Source organism: Dasypus novemcinctus, chromosome 24 (assembly GCF_030445035.2).
Source record: "Dasypus novemcinctus isolate mDasNov1 chromosome 24, mDasNov1.1.hap2, whole genome shotgun sequence".
NCBI lineage: Eukaryota > Metazoa > Chordata > Mammalia > Cingulata > Dasypodidae > Dasypus > Dasypus novemcinctus.
The window spans coordinates 61,863,830-61,885,447 of NC_080696.1; the positions used below are offsets into that span (position 1 = coordinate 61,863,830).

At 43.9% G+C, this 21,618-nt stretch overlaps 2 protein-coding genes across 6 annotated transcripts in view; one reads left to right on the top strand and one right to left on the bottom strand.

The window, feature by feature from the left end:
- LOC101434491 (serine/threonine-protein phosphatase 4 regulatory subunit 1-like) overlaps positions 1-13,743 on the bottom strand; it is a 112,954-nt gene extending 99,211 nt beyond the window's left edge. For 2 of the 4 annotated variants that reach the window (XM_071211798.1, XM_058287259.2), the window contains exons 1-2: positions 13,676-13,743; positions 13,486-13,530 (exon numbers count right to left, since the gene is read on the bottom strand). In XM_071211798.1, the coding sequence (XP_071067899.1) occupies positions 13,486-13,530; positions 13,676-13,682 (52 nt within the window). In that variant the 5' untranslated portion in view covers positions 13,683-13,743. The remainder of the gene's footprint in view (positions 1-13,485; positions 13,531-13,675) is intronic. The other 2 variants (XM_058287258.1, XM_071211797.1) reach the window with 2 other exon arrangements.
- A 111-nt stretch (positions 13,744-13,854) lies between these two features.
- Positions 13,855-21,618, top strand: part of RAB22A (RAB22A, member RAS oncogene family) — a 92,438-nt gene continuing 84,674 nt past the window's right edge. The window contains exons 1-2 of one of the 2 annotated variants that reach the window (XM_004482348.5): positions 13,855-14,149; positions 15,280-15,359. In XM_004482348.5, the coding sequence (XP_004482405.1) occupies positions 14,114-14,149; positions 15,280-15,359 (116 nt within the window). In that variant the 5' untranslated portion in view covers positions 13,855-14,113. Of the gene's footprint in view, positions 14,336-15,279; positions 15,360-21,618 lie in introns of both variants that reach the window. The other variant, XM_023585707.3, reaches the window with a different exon arrangement.

Consider the following 21,618-nt stretch of genomic DNA (forward strand, 5'->3'; position numbering starts at 1 on the left):
CCAGCTGTCATGAAAGATATGAATATGTGTCTAGAAGGCACTGTTTACTCCAATTAGAGTAAATACAAATAGACCTACTGCAAGACACATAATATTCAGAATGCCAAATGCCAAAGATAAAGAGAAAATTCTAAAGGCAGCAAAGGAGAAGTGAAACATCATATATAAGGGACAAACAGCAAGACGTAATGTGGATTTCTCTTCAGAAACCACGAAGGCAAAAAGGCAGTGGTATGATATAATTAAGGCACTGAAAGAGAAAAACTGCCAGCCAAGAATTCTTTATCTGGCAAAAAATAAAATAAAAGGATTTTTTTTAGGAGTACCTGGGACCTTATACATGCAAGGCATGCAGTCAACCACTAAGCTACACCCACTCCACAAAACTCTCCTTCAAATATGACAATGGGTTTAAAATATTCACAGATAAAGAGAAACAAAGAGAGTTCATAAAAAAGAATCCAGCTCTGCAGGAAACACTAAAGGGAGTTCTGTAGCCAGAAAAGAAAAGAAATGAGAAAGAGGCCTGGAAGAGAATGTAGAAGTGAAGACTATCAAAAAGGGTACCCAAAAAAAAAAGGGTACCCAAAAGGCCAAAAAGACAGGCAAAAATAAGATACGACATATGAAATTCAAAGGATAAAATAGTTGAAGCAATGCCTTTACGATAATAACATTGAATGTCAATGGATTAAACCACCTAATCAAAAGAAATAGGTTGACAGAATGGATAAGAAAACATGAGCCATCCATAAGCTGTCCGCTGGCGACTCACCTTGGACCAAGGATTCTTAACCTTTTTGTTCCATGGATTCCTTTGCCAGTCAGGTGAAAACCAAAGACCCCTTCTCAGAACGTAGCAACAGACAGTTTTATGACACTCAACTAGCACTGGGTCTAACAACAACCATAATTTCGAAGTACAGATGAACGTAAGCAATTTTTCAAGATATGCAACAACTATAATGTGATACGAAATGAATACTACTCTAATGTATTCCATACATTCAAAAATGAAGGAAATACTAGATTTCAGTTAAAGGTAAGAGAAATTAAAGAAAATAAGTTGATTTTTTTCAATTCAATCTCATAAACCCCTTGAAATCTTTCCATGGACCCCTAGTTAAGAACCCCTGCCTTTGACCCAAGGATGTAAATAGACTGAAAGTGAAAGGCTGGAAAAAGATAATTTCATAAAAACAGTAACCAAAAGAGAGCAAGGGTAGCTATATTGGTGTCAGACAATACAGACTTTAAATTCAAAAAAGCAATAAGAGATACAGAGGTCATTACATGCTAATAAAAGGGAAATTCTACCAGGAAGGAGTAACAGTCATAAATATTTATGTACCTAACCACAGTGCCCCAAGATATATGAGGCAAACTCTGGCAAAACTGAAGGGAGAAATAGACATCTCAACAATAATAGTTGGAGACTTCAACATGCCACTCACATCAATAGAACAACTAGACAGAAGATCAACAAGGAAACATAATTTGAACAACATGATAAATGAGCTGGACCTAACAGACATATATAGAACACTGTACCCAAAAGCAGCAGGTTACACATTCTTCTCAAGGGCTCATGGATCTTTTTCCAGGATAGATCACATGTTGGTCTATAAAACAGTTTTCAATACATTTAAGAAGATTCAACTATACAAAGCACTTTCTCTGATGATAATGGAATGAAGCTGGAAATCAACAATAGGGGGGAAATGGGAAATTTGCAAATATATTGAGGCTAAACAACATATTCCTTAACGATCAGTGGGTCAAAGAAGAAATTAGTAGATATCTCAAGATGAATATAAATGAGAACACAATTTATTAAAACTCATGGGAAGGAGTGGATAAGGTTCAAACAGTTGAGCGCCTGCTTCCCACATGGGAGATCCCAGGTTCAGTCCCCTGTGCCTCCTGAAAAAAAAAAAAAAAAACAACTCGGGGAAGCCAGTGTGGCTCAGTGGTTGAGTATATTTTGAGAAACTCTATGCCAACCAATTAGACAACCTAGATTAAATGGACAAATCTTAGAAAAACACAAATAAGTTATATTGAATCTACAAGAAATACAGGAACTCAACTAACCAGTCACAAGTGAAGAGACTGAATCAGTCATCAAAAATCTTCCAACAAAGAAAAGCCCGGGACCAGATGGCTTCACAGGTGAATTCTACCAAATATTTTGAGAAGAATTAATACCAATCCTGTTTAAACTCTTTCAAAAAATTGAGGAGAGAAAATTACCCAAGACATTTTATGAAACCAACACCCCCCTAATACCAAAGCCAGACAAAGATACTACAAGAAAATTCATGTGACTAATGTTTAATAAGGACCCGTAAGTCTCAGGCACTACGAGCACAGGTGAATAAATCAAACCCAGTTTCTGCCATTAGGGAGTTTTTAGTCCAGCAGAAGACAGACATTAAATCAGTAAATGTAAATAAATTCCAGTGTACATAGATGCTCTGAAGAACAGGGGACAGGAAAGTATGACTAGAAACTCCAGGACAGTGGGTCTCTGAATTAATGTCACTTCTGAGCTAATAATTCCTGAAATGTCTGATCATTTTCTTTTCCCCCGTGCACAGTTACCCTGGTAAAAGGTAGTAGGTCTCTTTGGGGAAGGCTGGGAGGAAGATTAACAGTATAAATTTTTGGCAGTATAGCAGGGTCCTTCCCCAAGGGACCCGGCCTTCCCCTCATTCAAGGGGCTTTGGGTCTGTAAACTGTCCCAAGTCTGGGGAATTGATTAAGGGACCATGACTGTTTCTGTAATTCAAGTAGACTTTAGTTCACTTGAGCTAGAACGCTTCTGCTTATTCAGATCAAGTAGGAATTTAGTAGCCTGCCTGTACCAGTTTGATATTATTGATGAATTCCAAAAAGAAATATTGGATTGTGTTTGTAAACTGATCTTCTCCTCCAAGCATATTAAATTATATTGGATTCATAGGTTTACTTGATTAAGGATTTATGTAAACCTCTTGTGCCAGATAAAAGACATGGCAAAGGACAGAGTTGAAGGTTCTTAATGTTGGAGTTTTGATGTTGGCATTTGATTCTGGTCTTAAGTTGGAGGCCCAGGGAAAGAGACAGAGCCGTTTTTCTGATAGTCTACAGCTGACCTTGTGGAGAGAGGCAAAGCCTAGAGAGCCTCATAGTCTAGAGCTGACCTTGTGGAGGAAACAGAGGAGCTGAGCCCAGAGGAACCCAGGAAGCCTGAACTCTCACAGACATTAGCAGCCATCTTGCTCCAATCCTGAAAACAGACTTTGGTGAGGGAAGTAACTTATGCTTTACGGCCTGGTATCTGTAAGCTCCTATCCCAAATAAATACCCTTTATAAAAACCAACCACTTCCTGGTGTTTTGCATTAGCACCCCTTTGGTTGACTAATGCACTGCCCATCTATTTTACTTCTAGATAGCCCATGATCTATTAGCCAATGACATAGGTCTATGTGACTCAGACTCTTCTGATTGCTGCTTGGAGTCTTCTCTTCATTGTGGAAGCCACACCCACCTTGTCTTGGTGATTAAATGCTGCCACTTAGCTTCTGCCAACCCATGATCCAATCATCCCCAGTGTGTAAGGATCCTATCTCCCTGACAGTAGTTCCCATGGTGTTATCTGACCTACAGAAAAGAGCAATCATAGAGCTCTTCAGAGAAGATGGAGGTAAGGCTCACGAATTTATTCTCCACAGTCTTGGTGAAAGGTGATAGTAAATTCACTCTAACACTCTAATCTCTCTAAGCCTTTGGATCACCTCATCTCCAGTATAATCAGACACTTCTGGCCATTCTGACCTCAGACGGTGTTGCCCAACTTTTGGTCCATGTTCCAGTCAGCCCCTGGAACTATCAGAGTCCTTTCTAACCCCTCGTCTACAAAACTGAATCCAGAATCTCTGTTTAGTGGGCCCATATCAATAAATGCAGTGTGATTCAACTTTATATTCTTTCCAGCGTTATCCCCTACCCTTAATTTCCAAACATATTCCCCTGATTTCTGTCTATATAAATTGGAAAACTTATGCAGTTCGAGAGTATAACACACTTCCTTAGGGGTAACACTTTGTATTTCACCCTTGGGGGCCTGTTGTGATTTTAGTGCAGTTACAGGTCTGGAAGAAAAGAGGAATGGTGGGGTGGACAAAGAGAAGCATTAGAAGCATCTCTCAAGTCAACTACCTCAGGGCATTCTGTTGTAGTTTCATCTGGTGAGACAGGATTTATCTCTTCAGGTGGGGATTGGATGGCAGACTCAGTAGGGCAGGCTAGAGATTGGCTGCTTGTCTCCCCAGGGAGGGAGAAGTTGGATGGCTGTCTCCTCAGGGAAGACCAGTACAGATTTATCCAGGCCATTACCGATGTATCTGGCAAAGTCTCAACAGAATTTAGGGTTTCAATGTCCCCACTGCCATCATTATCAACCCGCACGTCTCCATGCCAGTTCTCTGGATTCTACTCTTTTGCAAGCAGTGACCTCACTCGTATAGCAGACACCCTGCAAGGTTGAGATTTTAGTTTTCGTTTTAACTCTGCTACTCACACAATGACCCTGAGGCTGGTTTTCAGAGATCTCAAGTCTATTGCTAAAGGCAACAAGATTTTCTTTTAGGACATGCAAAGAAATTCACATCATTCACCCCACACTTAAGTCGCAAATTTGAAGACTTCAGCTCACCCCTTTCCTTTGTAAATGTATCCAATATATTTAGGAAGAGCCAGTCAACATCCTTGTACCTTTTTTTTTTTTTTAAAGATTTATTTTTATTTATTTATTTAATTCCCCTCCCCCGGTTGTCTGTTTTCTGTGTCTTTTTGCTGCGTCTTGTTTCTTTGTCCGCTTCTGTTGTCGTCAGCAGCACGGGAAGTGTGGGCGGCGCCATTCCTCGGCAGGCTGCTCCCTCCTGCGCCCTGGGTGGCTCTCCCTACCCAGGGCTCTCCCTACGGGTGCACTCCCTGCGCGTGGGGCTCCCCTACGCGGGGGACACCCTTGCGTGGCACAGCACTCCTTGCGCGCATCAGCACTGCGCATAGGCCAGCTCCACACGGGTCAAGGAGGCCCGGGGCTTGAACCGCGGGCCTCCCATGTGGTAGACGGACGCCCTAACCACTGGGCCAAAGTCCGTTTCCCTCCTTGTACCTTTTAACTCCACAAAGCTCTGTTAAGGTGCTTGGTTTTTTTTAAAAGATTTATTTTATTTCTCTCCCCTTCCCCCTTTAAGTCCCCCCCCCCATCTGCTTTCTTGTGTCCATTCGCTGTGTGTTCTTCAGTGTCTGCTTGCATTCTCCCTGGCACCAGGAATCGGTGTCTCTTTTTGTTGTGTCATCTTGCTGCATCAGCTCTCCATGTGCGCAGCGCCACTCCTGGGCGGGATGTACTTTTTTTGTACAGAGCAGCTCTCCTTGCAGGGCACACTCCTTGTGCATGAGGCTCCCCTACATGGGGGACACCCCTGCATGGCATGGCACTCCTTGCGTGCCACAGCACTGCGCGTGGGCCAGCTCACTACATGGGCCAGGAGGCCCTGGGTTTGAACCCTGGACCTCCTATATGGTAGACGGATGCTCTATCAGTTGAGCCACATTCACTTCCCTTTGTTAAGGTGTTAAAAACACTCACCCAGAGCCTTGCCTCTTATAAGCATGGAAGTAGTCTTATCCAAGGGTGATATTTTGCATACTACTATTACCAACTGAAGCCATGGACTGTCATTGGCCTCTTAATTATTGGAAAAAGTCATTAGTGCTATTGAATCTAATCAGAGTGAGAAGTCAATTGCAAAAATCCCAGAATCAACTCAGAAATCCCATTTTTAAGACTGTTTTTCAAGGACCATTCCCAGTACCAAGCTGCATTAGTCAGGGTTCTCTAGGGAAACAGAACTGACAGGAGATATCTAAATAATATGAGATTTTATAAAATTGTCTCATGCAACCCTCGGGGTGCACAAGTCCAAATTCCATAGGGCAGGCTGCAAGCCAGGAATTCCAGTGAAGGTCCTCGATGAGTTCCCCAGGAGATGCTAGCTATCTGAAGTAGAGATGGGAATTCTCCCTTTGAATTCTGAAATTACCCCTCCTTTTAAGGCCTGAATTGACTGACTGAGCAGTCACTCGTTGCTGACAGCAATCTTCTCAGTTGACAGTAGGTATAATCAGTCATATATGCCATCAACTCACTGATGACTTTAATCATCATTGAAATGCCCTTGTATTACAATAGAACAGTGCTTGCTTGACCAAACAACTGGATACCATTACCTGCAGAGTTGACACATTAGCCTAACCATCACATGCCCCAATGTAGAGCAGCACCCCCATCCATCCATCCAACACTGTCCTAGAGTTTCCAATCACTCTCCTGTCCCCTGCTCTTCAGAGCATCTATATACCCTGAAATGACCTTATTTATTTACATTTACTGATTTAATGTCTGACTTCTGCCAGACTGAAAGCTTCCTGATGGCAGAAACTGGGTTTGATTTATTCACCTGTGCTCATAGTGCCTGAGACTTACAGTTCCTTATTAAATACTAGTCACATGAATGAGTGAATCTTCCAAAATACAGTGGCTAAGAGCATAAATTATGCACCAGAGTGCCTATGTTTAAATTGCCCCTCTGCCACTCACAAGCCATGTTATTTTGGGCAAAGTACTTAGCCTTTCTGTGTGCCTTGTAAGCCTTGTTCAGCTAGAAAACAGGGTTAAAAACGCCTGCCTCATAGGGTGTTTGTAACTGAGTTGAAATACTAGGAGCACTTAGCACAAAGCTTGGCATATTATAAGTTCCCAATAAATGGTTGCTTTTCTACCACTGCCTATTTTGCCTCTGTATTAGTCAGGGTTCTCTAGGGAAACAGAATCAACAGGAGATATGTCAATAGTATGAAATTTTATAAGAGTCTCTTACATGACTGTGGGGATACAGAAGTCCAGGTTCTGCTGGCAGGCTGCAAACCTGGGGCTCCAACGAAAAGTCCAGTGAAGGTCCTTGAGTTTCTGGGAGACTTTGGCTGTCCAAAGTCGAGCTGGGAAATTCTCTCTGAATGCTGAAATCACTTCCCCTTTTAAGGTATTGAACTGATTGGATAAAGCATCACTCATAGCTGACAGTAATCTCCCTGGTTGATGTGGATGCAATCAGCTATCTATGCAGTAAACTCATGGATGACTAAGGTATTAAATGCCCTCATATTACAATTAGCCCAGTGCTTTTTTTTTTTTTAAGATTTATTTATTTATTTCTCTCCCCTCCCTCCCCCTGCCCCAGTTGTCTGTTCTCTGTGTCTATTTGCTGCGTGTTCTTCTTTGTCCGCTTCTGTTGTTGTCAGCAGCATGGGAATCTGTATTTCTTTTTGTTGCATCATCTTGTTGTGTCAGCTCTCCGCGTGTGTGGTGCCATTCCTGGGCAGGCTGAACTTTCTTTCGTGCTGGGCAGCTCTCCTTATAGGGTGCACTCCTTGCACATGGGGCTCCCCTACACGGCACTCCTTGCGCGCATCAGCACTGAGCGTGGGCCATCTCCACACGGGTCAAGGAGGCCTGGGGTTTGAACCGTGGCCCTCCCATGTGGTAGACGGATGCCCTAACCACTGGGCCAAGTCCACTTCCCGCCAGTGCTTTCTTGACCAAATAACTAGGCACAATTACCTGGCTGAGTTGACACTTTAGCCTAACCATCACACCTTCCTAAGAGGAAAGTCTAAGCAAAATATCTAGGGACTCCCTCCTGCTTCCTGTAATAAGCCCAGTCCCCTAAGAGATTCTTCCCTGATGGGCCCCCGGCCAATCTCTCTGATCTCACCCACTCCTTCCTTGCCATACACCCACTGTTCCCAACTCCCCAGCCCTCTCAAAACCCTGCCACTGCACACAGCTCCCTCTACCTGGAAGGCCCACAGCTTTCTTTGCCTGGCCCAGTTCACGCAGCACCTTCCCCAGAGGCCTTGCCCCTACATCCTCGATTCCTCACCCACTGAGGCACTCTGTCGTCATTCTGCCCAAGCTCTTTGCTCACATTTTGGCAGAGTCCCTGGCAAGCTGAGTTCTGTGTCAACCTTTCACACCCACCGCCCCTCAGGGGTGGGCCCAGGGCTTACCCATCCTGGGCAAGGCTGGCACCTTACAGGACTTGGAGAAACATTTGTTACATGGATGGATGACTTTCCAATTACGGAAACCAACTCCTTGGCCTTGCCTCTTATTATTTTTCCCATTAGGGATGAGACTAAGTGGCATTTTGAAGACCCAAACCACTTTTTCTTTTATTAGCTGGGTCTTGTTGCAAAATTTATGTTTAGAAGATATTACTTTGTGACGAAGAAAGCCATTTCAAACTCTTTTTCTGAAGAGACAATTTCAAGGAATTTCTGATGTTCATCTGTTTTCCTCACAGGAAATAGAAAATACAGAGTGACCAAAGTGAAACATATTATGATTATCAGAGAAGAAGCAAAGTCAATTCTGCTATTGACCACTCTGACTCTTTTGTTCCTTGACACCCTCATTCTACTGGGAGGAAACAGGTACATGTTTTTATCCCCAACACACAGACAGGAAAAATGAAATATGAATGTTGAACAGCTTGTCAAGAGTTATTCAACAAAACAGATGGGAAGCGAACTTGGCCCAACAGATAGGGCATCTGCCTACTACATGGGAGGTCCACGGTTCAAACCCCGGGCCTCCCTGACTCGTGTGGAGCTGGCCCACGTGCAGTACTGATGTGAGCAAGGAGTGCCCTGCCATGCAGGGGTGGCCCCGTGTAGGGGAGCCCCACGCATAAGGAGTGCGCCCCGTAAGGAGAGCTGCCCAGGGCAAAAGAAAGTGCAGCCTGCCCAAGAATGGCGCCACACACACGGAGAGCTGACATAACCAGATGACGCAACAAAAAGAGACACAGATTCCTGGTGCCGCTGATAAGGATGGAAGCAGTCACAGAAGAACACACAGTGAATGGACACAGAGAGCAGACAACTGGGGGGGGGGGGGGCGGGGGAGAGAAATAAATAAATAAAAATCTTAAAAAACAAAAACCAAAAAACAGAGGTGATCCTAACAAAAAGCTCTGATCTTCTAAAGTCTAACTACACCCAGTGGGAAGTACATCATATCAGATTGGCTCAGCTCTTTGAGAGATGCAGGGATTCTCTTTGAATGAAAGCAGATTTACAGCAGGGGTCAGCAAACTACGGACCATGGGACAAATCCAGCCCACCATTTTGTGTTTATAAATAAAGTTTTATTAGGACACAGCCATCCTGTTCCTCTATGGCTGCTTTAGCACTTCAACAGCACAGACAAGTAGTTGCCACAGAGATCTTCTGGCCCACAAAGCCTAAAATATTTACTGTCTGACCTTTTACAGAAAAATCTCATCTACCTGTGACTCAGAAAATAATTGATGTCTGGGGTCTGCTGTACTTCACAAGTATTAGAAAACTCAACTCGTTCCCATTCAAACTATTTCACTGGAGGTTTTTATTTTTAAAAATTGACAATCTTTGGTTCAAGTTTGGAGAAAAGTTCAATAGTTAGGTTTAGGGCTCAAATTAATATCGTTTCTCTGCTTTAAAGGCACACAGCTTGATTGTGGTCCTTGAACAGAACATTTTCACAAACCTGGTAGAACAAAGTGGGCAGGTAAATGGAATGTTTTTGCTCTAGAGGAGTTCTTTGATTTCAGCTTGAACATATACGGCTGCTTGCCGCATTAAGATTTGTTGAAGAGTCTATCTATATTCGACTGGCTTAGCTAATCCTATTTTCAAAAATACTACTGATAGCATTTGTTGGCACCTCACATTTCTCATAAATGGAAGTATGCCCTCTTCCAAGCTCTTTCATAGATCCTTCATAAAAAACAAATATTTGAAAAGAAATACTATCCCCCAAATACTAATATATTCTGTGAGTCAGGCTTTTGACCTCAGGAGTAAAATCCAGTCTTCCAACTGTTCCTACAGGTGTTTGATCACATTTAAAACTTTCATCTCATTTTTTTAATGTTTCATTTTCAAAATTTGCCAAATATACACAGAAAGAGAGAACAATATAATAAACCCCTGCATTCTCAGTAACAAGGTTCAATAATTACCAACATTCTATCATTCTTTTGCCATCTATCACTCCACTCAAATTTTTGTTTCTTTATTGTTTATTGCAGTACTTGAAAGCAGAACTCACATAAGTAATTTCACCCATACATAAGGCCCTTTCACTTTGATCTTATATAAGGGTTATAAGATCATAAATAAGGTCATTGTGATAATGGTTAAAATGATACCATTATCACAATGACAAAATTAACAATAATTCTTAACATTATCTAATATGTACTCCAAGTTCGATTTTTTCCAAATGTCTCAATAAATGTCTTTTTATAGCTGGTTTGTTCAACTATAAACCCAAATATGACCACATATTACATTTTGTTGATGGGTCTCTCAAGTCTCTTTATATCTGTAATAGATCCTTTTTTTTCCCCATCTGTCACTGCATATATTTAAATTCTAATTGGTCAAGCAACCCTTATAGAAAGTAACATCTTTTCAGCCTCCACATGCTATAAGCAAACCCAGACATTCAGAGGCCATTGGGAGTAGAAAGATACAACAATCCAACCAATAAGCCAAGCCATTCCAGAGACTTTCTGCTCCAGAGAAGGAATTTAGATCATCTCACCAAGTCAATTCTCTAAAATTAAATCTTTTCTGTTCTGCCATGGTCCAAAGACTGTGAATGATTTAAAAAAAAAAACACAATCATTCATTATGGCTTCTTTTTTAAGTTGACCAAATTTAATCAAGAATCACAAAATAAATCAGACAAAGCCTCATAATCCCGTTACCGTTAACAGTAACAACATTAATTGATCGCCTAGATCTTGCAGAACACTGGGTTGTAAACAGGATCACTTGCATCCCCACCAAAGAGACTTAGTCTAAATGCAGAGATCATCCCATCATTTGGACAAAAAACCCCCAAGAAGACAACAAACACCCAAACTGACATCCATGTCCCTCCCCTGGGTTAAGAATATTTGTGAGGTTGCTCTGTGTGGTGTAACAAAAAGAAAAAGTCAGCAGGACCAGAGGTTGATTGCTAGTTCTACCATTTACGAGCTGTGCCCTGCTGGAAAAGTTACTTTACCCTTCTTAGTCTCAGTTTTATCACGGAGTAGTAGTTGCTAACATTGAATAGGAAAACACTATATGAAAGCCAGCCATAATGATGCTGATACGGAATATAATACACTGCCAGGCGCTGGGCTCCTTGTTTTACATGATTTATCCTGCCTAATCCTCACACCAGTCCTATGAAGCGGCTTCCATTGTATTCCATTCTCCAGATGAAGAAATTAGAGTAAGTGAAAGCCCAAGTTGACACAGCTCAAAGCGCAAGAAAGCCAGGAGGTAGGTGACAAGATTTCAAGATTTCTGCTGTCAACCATTTTGCGATAATGCCTCCGAAACACCCACACAGGTAAGGCATAAGAACGGGGACCAGGGCAGCCATCAAGAGTACAGGAAGGCCTCCTACTAGGTCAACGATATTGGAAAGTCAGAAGGTACAGCACCTGCAGTCCTCAACCCTGCCCCAACAGGAAGCCCCAAAAGCCTTTCAGAGTTGCCCTACCCAAGTCATGGGGAAGTTTAGTCATGATAGTGGTTTCCTTCCTTACTGGAGCAAATCTCCAGGTGTCTACTACTACAGAGTATTTAAAATCGTCCTCATCACAAATCTCAAACACCTCATATTTGTTCAAATAGGGTCAAAGTAAAATCACAATTTTTTTTCCCTACATACTTCCCTTTTGTACATATATGCAAAAAAAGACCGAAGAACCCACACCCTGGCCAAAAGCTCCCAATCAACAACCAGGACCACTGGGCCCCCATGTGAGGGAAGCCATTTTGGCCTTCCCAGCCTTCTCAGCATCCCAGGTGAGACCACGTGATACAGAAGCACAGCCTGGTCAACCCATGGAATTATAAGAAATAATGAAATGCTGCTGTTTTTAAGCCACTAAGTTTGGGGATGGTTCATTAGATAACCCAGACAGACAGGAATCAGCTTTTCCAGCCAGGCCAAATATCAAATTTATGAATGAGACACACTCTGAGAACAACTCACCAGTGTTGCATTCCTTTGATTCCAGGATGCCCAGTGGCTGAAATGTTCAGCTCTGTAAGCTGGGGCCAACAATGAATCTGGCCCAACAGTGTTCAATAGATGTTAGTGATGATCATATAAATAACAATAACGATGGCAGCCAATATTTACTGAGCATTTACAATGTACAAGGCTATGTGCTAAACCCTTTATTCGTCTAACTCTCACAAAAGCATTCTGCAGTGGGTCAGTGTTATGCCCCTTTTACAGATGGGATCACTGAGATTCAGGGTGATACAGACTTGCCAAGGATCACCCAGCCAGTAAAGGGTGGCGCTGGACTTCACCTCTGCCGCCTGACTCCAGAATCCATGCTCTTAACCACTAGCTTGTATTTGCTCTGCAAGTGTTGTGCTACTTTAAAAAAGAGAATGTGTGTAAAGGGTTTAACATTGGGCCTGGCCTGTGGTAAGCTCTCAATTAACACTAACTCTTGTTAATGGGAAACTTGCAGATAGGGGCAGAGAAGATGAGAGGAAATTTATACCCCCATTAATATTAACTATTATGATGATCTGTACAGGCCTCTTTCACCAGCAAGCATCTCCAAGTTTGGTAATTTTCTATTCACAAGTCTGCTCTTCCCCTGGATAGTGAGCTCCTTGAGGGGGGTGTTGCTTCTGATTCAACTTTGGATGTTCAGTGCCCAGGACATGCCTTGCCCCAGAATAAGTGAGTGCTCACAAAAATGTTTATTGAACAGAAAGGAATTGCTTCCTACACCTCAAACGGGAACTTGCATTTCCAGGATGGTATTTTCCCCAGCCATCAACCCTTAGAGTGATTCCAAAGAAAAAAGAGCACAGCGGGGAACAAGGGAAGGAACCCACCCATGAAATGCAGCACCAACAGACTCCAGAGTAAGAGATGGAGCTGGTCTGGGGCCAGTCACTTGAGAAGTGCAACTCTGTGGCCCGGGAGAGCCCGGCCTAGGCAGCTGTGCCCTCACCCTCCCTGAGTCAACCAGGACTTGGGATACCCCATCCCGCCCCTCCAGGAGCAGCTGGAGGAGTAGGAAGAGAAGAAAAGTGACAGGAAGTCAAAAGTCTCCCAACCACCACCACAAAAACTCCTTCGCCCGCAGAGGGGAGGGGTCCCCCTCCTCAGTCTGCGCCCCCCTCCAGGGAGCAGGTACCGCCCGCCACATGAGGATCAAGGTAGTTAGGGGGCCAGCTGTTCTGGTCCCAATGTGCACGGCTTAGCCTATAGCCAACCCCGCGTTCCGTGCGCCCCGAGTTTTATGAAAGGGTCCCAGGGAGGGGCGGGGTTGCCCCAACTGTTACTTACAGTCGTCTAAGTCATCCCGCAAGTCCACAAAGTACAGGGGGATCTCTGAAAACCAAGAGACACACAGAGAGTAAAAGGGAAGCCCACTGCAGGCAGGGACAGGGGCAGGCGGGAGCTCCGCGGGTCTCGCGGGTGGGTCCCAAGTGAGAGGGGGAGGGCTGGTCGTCCCGGGAGCCCCGGGCCCACTCACCCGCCATCTTGGGATGGGCCTGGAGGCGGGGCCGGGCGCCGGGGGCCGGGCCTGCCGCCGAGGGGGCGGGGGGCGGGGCCTCCCAGCTCCGGGCCCCGCCCCCCGGCGCGGACTGGCCCCCTCCCTCACGGCGAAGGTGGCTGCCGAGGTGGGCGGGGAGGTCAGGTGACCCTGTCGGCGTCCCAAGATGGCGGCGGCGGCGGCGCCCGGGAGGCCGCGGCACGGTCCTGGCTGCTGAGGCGGGCACGGCGCGGCTGGTGACTGACAGGCCGGGCTGAGGGCCGGGCTGAGGGCCGGCGAACGGCGGCCGCCGCCTCTGCGCGCCCCGCGGCTGGGGCTGGGCCCTGCGGCGGCGGCACCGGGGGATGCTCGTGCTGGGCCCGGCCTCTCCCTCCTCAAGTTAGGGCGCGGCGGGCCCGCGCCGCCGCCTCCCGGGCCATGGCGCTGAGGGAGCTCAAAGTGTGTCTGCTGGGGGTGAGTGGCGGTGGGCCCAGCCGGGGGTGCCGCGGGAGGCCGTGCAGGCCAGGGACTCAGACATCCCCGGCGTTCCCCGTCCCGTCCACCCCTGCCCCCTAGTCTGGGTCGAAGATGCCACTTGCCTGCCCTGCCAACACTGCCTTCCTCCGTAGGGCCATCCTGCCCACATTGCTGCCCTGTCCTGTAAGTTCTGGAGGCAGGAGGGGCCCTCCCCCTTTTCCTTCCTAGAGCCATGGAGGGATTCCGGGGTCCCTGAGCCCTGCTTGTTCCTGCCCCTCGAAGTGGAAAGAGCCTTCCTGCCTCTCCACTGCATCTAGCTTAAGAGGAGCTCATAAATAGTTTCTCTACCTAATACCAAGATACCATCTGGGAGTTAGCCAAGTCTTGCAAAGTAGAAACAATAACAGGTCTTTAGGGTTTTCAGGCAGCACTCGCTTCTTTCCCCGCCTGTTTGCTGTTTTAGAACTTCTGGGATGTCCCTGACACATTTTGCAGAGTTACTTTGCAAAAGTGTAATGGAAAGGGGGTGTGGAGGGAGTTGAATCTAAGAAACTGTCGTCAAGAATCCCCGAAGACCTGTTTGAAGCGTCAGCTTCCTGTCTTGTCAGGACAACTTTGCCATTTCAGAGTTGTTTTTTTGTGGTTTTTTTGGTTGTTTTGGGTTTGGTTTTTTGTTTTGTTTTTTTTTGCAGTTGATACTCTTTCCTAAGTTGCTGCCTTATAGACTGAAAATGATTCCAATAACTAGTCTCCTCTGTCTCCAAATACAATATGGCAGGATTTACCAGGGATTACTCAGAAGTATTTCAAGAGGTCAGAGTTCCCTTTTGCTTGTTAAAAAGTAGGTGGGTTTTTCACTTTTCACATCAAGCAGAAACTTTCAAAAGTTCCTGATGTCTCTTAAAAACTGCAGCCTTCTTTTATAATACTTTTTGAAATTTAAATACTCAACTGAAATTTTTGTTTAAACCTCCAGTTGTATCCCTTAACTTGTAAAATTTACATTTTTCCAAATGATTTTTCCTAAAATGATTTTTCTAAAGTTCTGAACTTATGCCACAAGGTTAGTTTTCGATGTCTGCAAGTGGGTAAGCTTTTTCTTACCAGACCGTCTCATTTTCTTTCAGGATACAGGTGTAGGTAAATCGAGTATTGTATGGCGGTTTGTGGAAGACAGTTTTGATCCCAACATCAACCCAACGATAGGGTAAGAGATTAAGTTTATTTTCTGTACATCTACAGCTGCCTTCAAAGTTCTTCCAAATAAAAAGGTGATAAAGGTGTGTGCATTGTCATTTTATACTTAATTGAATTTTTAGGTGCTGATTCCCATCTTTTTAGGAAGGACTTGAAAGAATACAGTGATGTTGATGTGTTTTGAGAAAGTTGTCTTTTGGACTTGTGAAGAGTGAAAACTTGAAACTGAGACTATGAACTAGAGTTTCACTTACTATTAGAATAGACAGAATATACTTCATTCTGTAAATATTAACAGCAGTTATACCTTGATCTGAAACAAGAAAACAGGTCCTGATGCTATTCTTTCAGGCATGTCAACTGAAAGATATTTAGATAGTTTTAGTCCTTCCTGAAAAGAAATAAAATGGGGTCCAAATTGCCCTCACATTTTCCAGCACTGATAGTAAAAAATAAATTAATAAATTGATATTGAAATGTAATTTTTTCTTTGTTCTTTGGATAAGTAAAATTGGATATAGATTTTTGACTCTGAGAAAATTTTCAAGGTATTTAAATATTGCAATATTAATACCTTCTTTTCATGAGAAGTTGTGTTTTATAGGTTTTAATACTATATTATGCTTGTAAAACTAAATAGCTGTTATATTTTTATTATTGAACCCCAATTAGATGTTTTCCTCCATTTGAAGAAAAATTCTAAGTTACCCATCAGTAGGTTAAAGCATTCCTTGGTGCACTCCCTGATAGAGAACTAAAATACAAGGTTTAATTTTTAGTATATCGGGGAAATGGCCATAAAGATAGCCCTGGAAAAATTACTAGCACCTGGTATTAATATATATGCTCAGTATTTTTGGTTTCTGCTTTGTTAAACTCTGGGTTTCTTATACATTTGAAGGCAAGGGGATGAAATGTACTACTATTTCAGAAATTAAAGTGCCTTTCAATATCTTTCAAAAAAGAATGGGGTATGTCCACATGTTTCAAGCATGACCTCATCCTCCTCCAGGCCTGCCTGTTACAACCTGCATGGGAAAGCGAATCGACAGGAAGTGACAGCAAGTAGTGCTGGTGACTCAGTGAATGACACGCTTACCCAAACACCACCTTATGTAGAAGTACTCTCTCAGATGAGGAGGGAAGAAATTGAAGGGTGTGGCTCTGTCATTCTTGGTGAGGCCTGAAGCCTCTGGCCCTGTCCTGGGCTTCCTCAACTCCTCCCTTGCCAGTAGTGTCCAATCTGCTTGTGATTCTTGAGCCTCCTGGCTTCATTGAGTTCCACTCTCTGATGTTTTGGGTTCATAACTCATGGGAAGGAAGATAGAATGCTTTCCATTCATTTCCCTCGTACCTTTCCTTGTCTGTCTTTACTCTCCTTTGGAAGGTGCCTTCCTTCTTCATGAACAGTGCCCCCACACATACACTTGAGCTCTGAAGTTTGTGTGCCCCCACCCCCACCTTTTCATGCATTATCTCTGTTCTTATTTTAACTGTACTTTCTTGTCCTAGCCTGCAAATATGCTCATGACTGCTCCAGAAAAAGTACTGTTCTCCAACACTTGATCTCAAATTTGTGGAACTCTTGAAAGAGAAGTTACTACTTCCTCAACTCCTTCTTACTCCTCAGTCCCCTGACATCTCAGTTCACCCACACCGCTCCACTAAAACCACCTTCCCTGAGTATACATTTCTATCTAATTGCCAAGTTAAATGGCTTTTTTTTTTTTTTTTTAGCATTATTTGGTCACTAAGACCCTACAGTGTGCCAGGTGCTAGACTTGGGAGCTAGTGATTTAGACTGCAAGTCGGCAACCTATGGCCCTTTGACCTTTGCCTGTTTTTTGTAAATAAAGTTTTAGTGGACACAGCCATGCCCATTCATGTGCATATTGCCTGACTGCTTTCACACTACCTCAACAGAGTTGAGTAGTTGTGACAGAGACTCTCTGGCCCACAAATCCGAAAATATTTACTTTTTTCAGAAAAAGTTTGCTGACCCCTGATTTAGACAAATTCCCTTCCTGCCCTCATGGACCTTACCTGCAAGGAAAAGCAAGGTGTTCTATAATTAATGTACAGTTAATAACTTAATTGACCATTTTGTATTCTTCAGAGGAGAAATGTGGTATGTAGTGAGAGCATAGAGCAGGGGCCAGACTTAAGCTTGTGGAAATCAATGACAGTTAGAAGCCCTTGGAAGCCCTGAGGTTTAAATATTTGAAAGTTGACTGGATTATACTTGAATAAAAAGTTTATTTAGAAAAAAAAATTTTAAGAGTGGAAGTTAACTGTAGTTGTTGGTGGTAAGGGGTGGTAAGTAGAGGAGAGCTAGTGTAGGCATAGGGGCCAGCAGAGACCGTGAGGGGGCAGGAGCCAACAGAAGTCTGGTGTGGCTGGAGGATGTGGGGCAAAAGTGTGGGTGGTGCGCAGGGCAGATGGTGAGGCAGCAGGAACTAGGCAACATGAACCTGGAGACTGAGGGAGAATCCCATGTCACTTACTATGGGCACAGCCACGCCTTCCAGAATGAAGCTCCTGTCTTTTCCTCTCTCTCCCTACATCTGTGTACTCTGTTCTCTCCTGGCCTCTCTTCCTCCTGTTTATTCTGTGGATGTTGTTCTCTCTAGACTGTGTTCTGGTTCACTACATTTTCTGCTCTTGCTCTCATGCCTCCCACTGCTTAGCTTCCCCTGTTGACTCAAAGTCTAATTCTCTAGCTTGTCTCCTTAGGTCCAGGCTCATATTTCTAGCCCCCTGAAGAACACAATATCTATCCCTCTCTGAGCCCTAAATCCCTCCCTCCTCCCATGTTATGTTTTTCCCTCATGGAGTAGGGAAGAGCCTGGGCCCTGCATAGCCACACTACCTGAGCTTAAATCCAGGCCTCAACTCTGTGCGAACTGGGAAAATTTCCAGGCAAGTGACTTAGCCACTTTGCTGGAAGTCAGGAGATCGTGGTCATGCCTACCACATAGGGTTGTTGGGAGAATTCATTGACTCAACGCATGGAAGGTGCTAGCATGTGTACAGTTGGTCTTGGCAGTTGGTAGTTTTACTACAGTCAGATGCTGAGGTGCCTCCTCTCTAAACCCTCTGGCCCCACTCTCATACTCCCATTCCTGTCCGTTCTACCCCGTCTTTTTGTACCCAGACCCTCCTCCATCACATCCCCACAACTGTCTCACCAGGGCTGTTGTACCAGTCTCCCCTTTTACTCTCTGAGGGTTCCTGCCACCCTTCTCTCCCACTTGCAGTCAGTTCTCATTGCTCTTGTGCAAGCTGCTTTACAGAGACAAGGCTAATTGCCCTGCTGAAGACCTTTCCCTGTCTGAACCCAGCCTCATCTCTTATCTACTTCATCCATGCTCTCCTTGCCCACTTTCCTCCCCAACCCCACACCAAGTCAAAGCCTTTCCACAGCTGTGCGCTCTTCACGTGCTGTTCCTTCTGTGTGGAGAGGGGAGGCCCTTTCTCTTCCTTGACTTCTAGGTAAATTTCTGTTTTAACCATCAGCTCTCAAGGTTCCTACCCCCAGTTCAACAACAAGTGGCCACAGACACCTAGGGAATCTACCTGTTTGTGACTGAACTCATGAACTTCCCCTCAGAGGCTGGGATCTGCTCCCCTATCTGTAAACTATTGTGGGGGAAAAAACCACCATTTACTCAGTTACTCAAGCCAGAAACCCAGCATCCTTCAGCAATGCCCCTCCTAAGTTGCTGGTCCACTCCCGACCCCCTCAACCAGTCAGTGGGTCACTAGCTCCAGTCCAGGCCACCTCCTAAATGACCTTCTATCCCTGTTTCTGTTACCTGACTCCTAGGCCTAAATCTTCCCTTGTGGACTCTGACATGAAACCAGACCACAGCTCTGCCATTTGCTGGCCATTTACCCCTGGGCAATTTAATCTCTGAGTCTGTTTCCTCATCAGCAAAATAAGAGTAATGAAAAGACTTAACTTCATGTTGTTAGGAGAATTCCATGAGGTAATCCATTTAACATGCTTAGCACAGTGCCTAGGACACTGGGGCTCAATTCTATTTTAAGATTCTTTTTTAAGATTTTAAAATCTTGAGAAAAATATTTTAAAATTATTTTCTCAAAGTAATATATATAAAATATTTTTAAATTTTTGTTATCAAAGAAATATGTGAATGTTATTTTTCAGACATCAGATAGTATTGCAGGTCTTATAGGTTAAGTATAGCAGTCTTTGGTCCACTCTCTTATTCCCTAAAGGCAACCACTGTTGCAGTGGCATTTAGCTGTTTTTTCATCTTTCATCCAGATCTTCTCATAGCACTCATATTTTGCTAATTCTTGCTTCCTCCTCTCCACACTCCCATTTTAGACATTATCTACTGACTTCTGTCTTTGAAAATTGAGAATTTAGCCTTCCTCTGCATCTTTCCATTAAAATTTCATCACTGAGAGTAAGTATAGCTTAGTGTTCAGAATGCGGACCCTTGAGCCAGGCTGCCCACATCCCAGTTCTAGCGCACAGTTGCTGTGTGGTCTTGAGTAAATTGTTTAACCTCTTTATGAATACACTTGCTCATTTGGAAATATTAGTTTCATCTAACTCTTAGGGGGTTTTTTTGTCTTGTTTTGTTTTTAATATATTTTTTATTTATTTTTAAAAGGTACATAGATCACACAAAATGTTACATTAAAAAATATAGGAGGTTCCCATATGCCCCACTCCCCTCACATCCCACTTTTCCCACATCAACAACTTCTTTCATTAGTATGGTACATTCATTGCAATTGATGAATACATTTTGGAGCGCTGCTATGCCGCATGGATTACATTGTAGTTTATACTCTCTCCCAGTTCATTCAGTGGGTTATGGCAGAAAATATAATGACCTGCATCTGTCCCTGTAATATCATTCAGGACTACTCCAAGTCCTAAAATTGCCCACGTATCATACCTCCTTTCCCCTTTCCCTGCCTTTAGCAACTCCTGTGGCCACTGTCTCCACATCAATGATATGATTTCTTTCATTGCTAAGTCACAATAAGTCTATAGCAGAATACCAGTAAATCCACTCTAATCCATATTTTATTCCTCCATCGTGAGGACCTTGGGGTGGCAATGCCTGCTCCACCTCTCAGTTGAGAGGGCGTTTTGATCCCATACGGCTGGTGGATGGGCCTCTGGTGCCCACAGCTGCAGACTGTCAGTTCCTTGGTATGGTGGTTGTCCATCCCCATCTCCCTGTCATCTGACCTGGGTAAGTCTAATGAACTGGAGAGTAGATTCTACAACACCGCTAAGGCTCAGGGCCCAGGTGACACATGGACAGCCCAGAGAGTCAGGACTCCTGGGCATACACCAACCCCAGGTTCAATAAAAGGGGCAGAAGAGGCAGGTGTGGAGAAGTCACCTCTGAGTTCAACTCCATCACATTCAGGAGCACAAATTCCAAAGTAGGGCCCACTGGCAAGGAACCGAACTCTGGAGCCATGTGCCATGACCATAGGACCTGGGTGTCTCTGTAGCCCTCAGGAGCACTACTACCTGGGGTTTTATCTGCTTTGGCTCTCTCTGAGATCCTGCTGAGACATGCATATGCACAACCCCTTTGATGATTTCCCAACTCATTTTGAAGTCTCTTAGCCATATAAACTCATTTGTCTTTACCATTTCCCCCTTTGATTCAAGGTCTTTTTCTAGTTGCATCACCATCACCACTGGCACTTGGTGGTAATCCCTTGGCGCCAGGGAGACTTATCCCCAGGAGTCATGTAATGGGGTTGTTTTTAAAATTGAGTTAATTCACATTAAAATTACTTACAATGTGCTTGACATGTGGTGAACATGCGTTTTTTCTTAGCAGTTGTTATTTTTTAATGAACTTCTAGCACTGTAGATTGCTAGTTTTTTGAACTTTATTCAAGTGGAATTAATGCATCTTGCTTTGTGTCTCCTTTCATTCATTGTGATATTCACCCATGTTTTATGTAGCAATAGTTTATTCATTTTCATCACTGTGGGTTTATGCATTTTTAGCACTGTGTAGTAATTATCCCATTGGATGAATATACTGAGATTTATCCATTCTTCTCCTGGATATTTTAGTTGTTTTTAGTTTGGAACTATTACCTATAATTCTGCTGTGAACATTCTTCTTACCCATATGTATGAATTCCATGTGTGTGTGTGTAAGAGAGAGATGGTGGAGTTGCTGGATCAGAGGAATTTGTCTCTTCAACTCTGGTGGATAACTCCCTAAGTATTGTACTGATTATATTCCCACCAG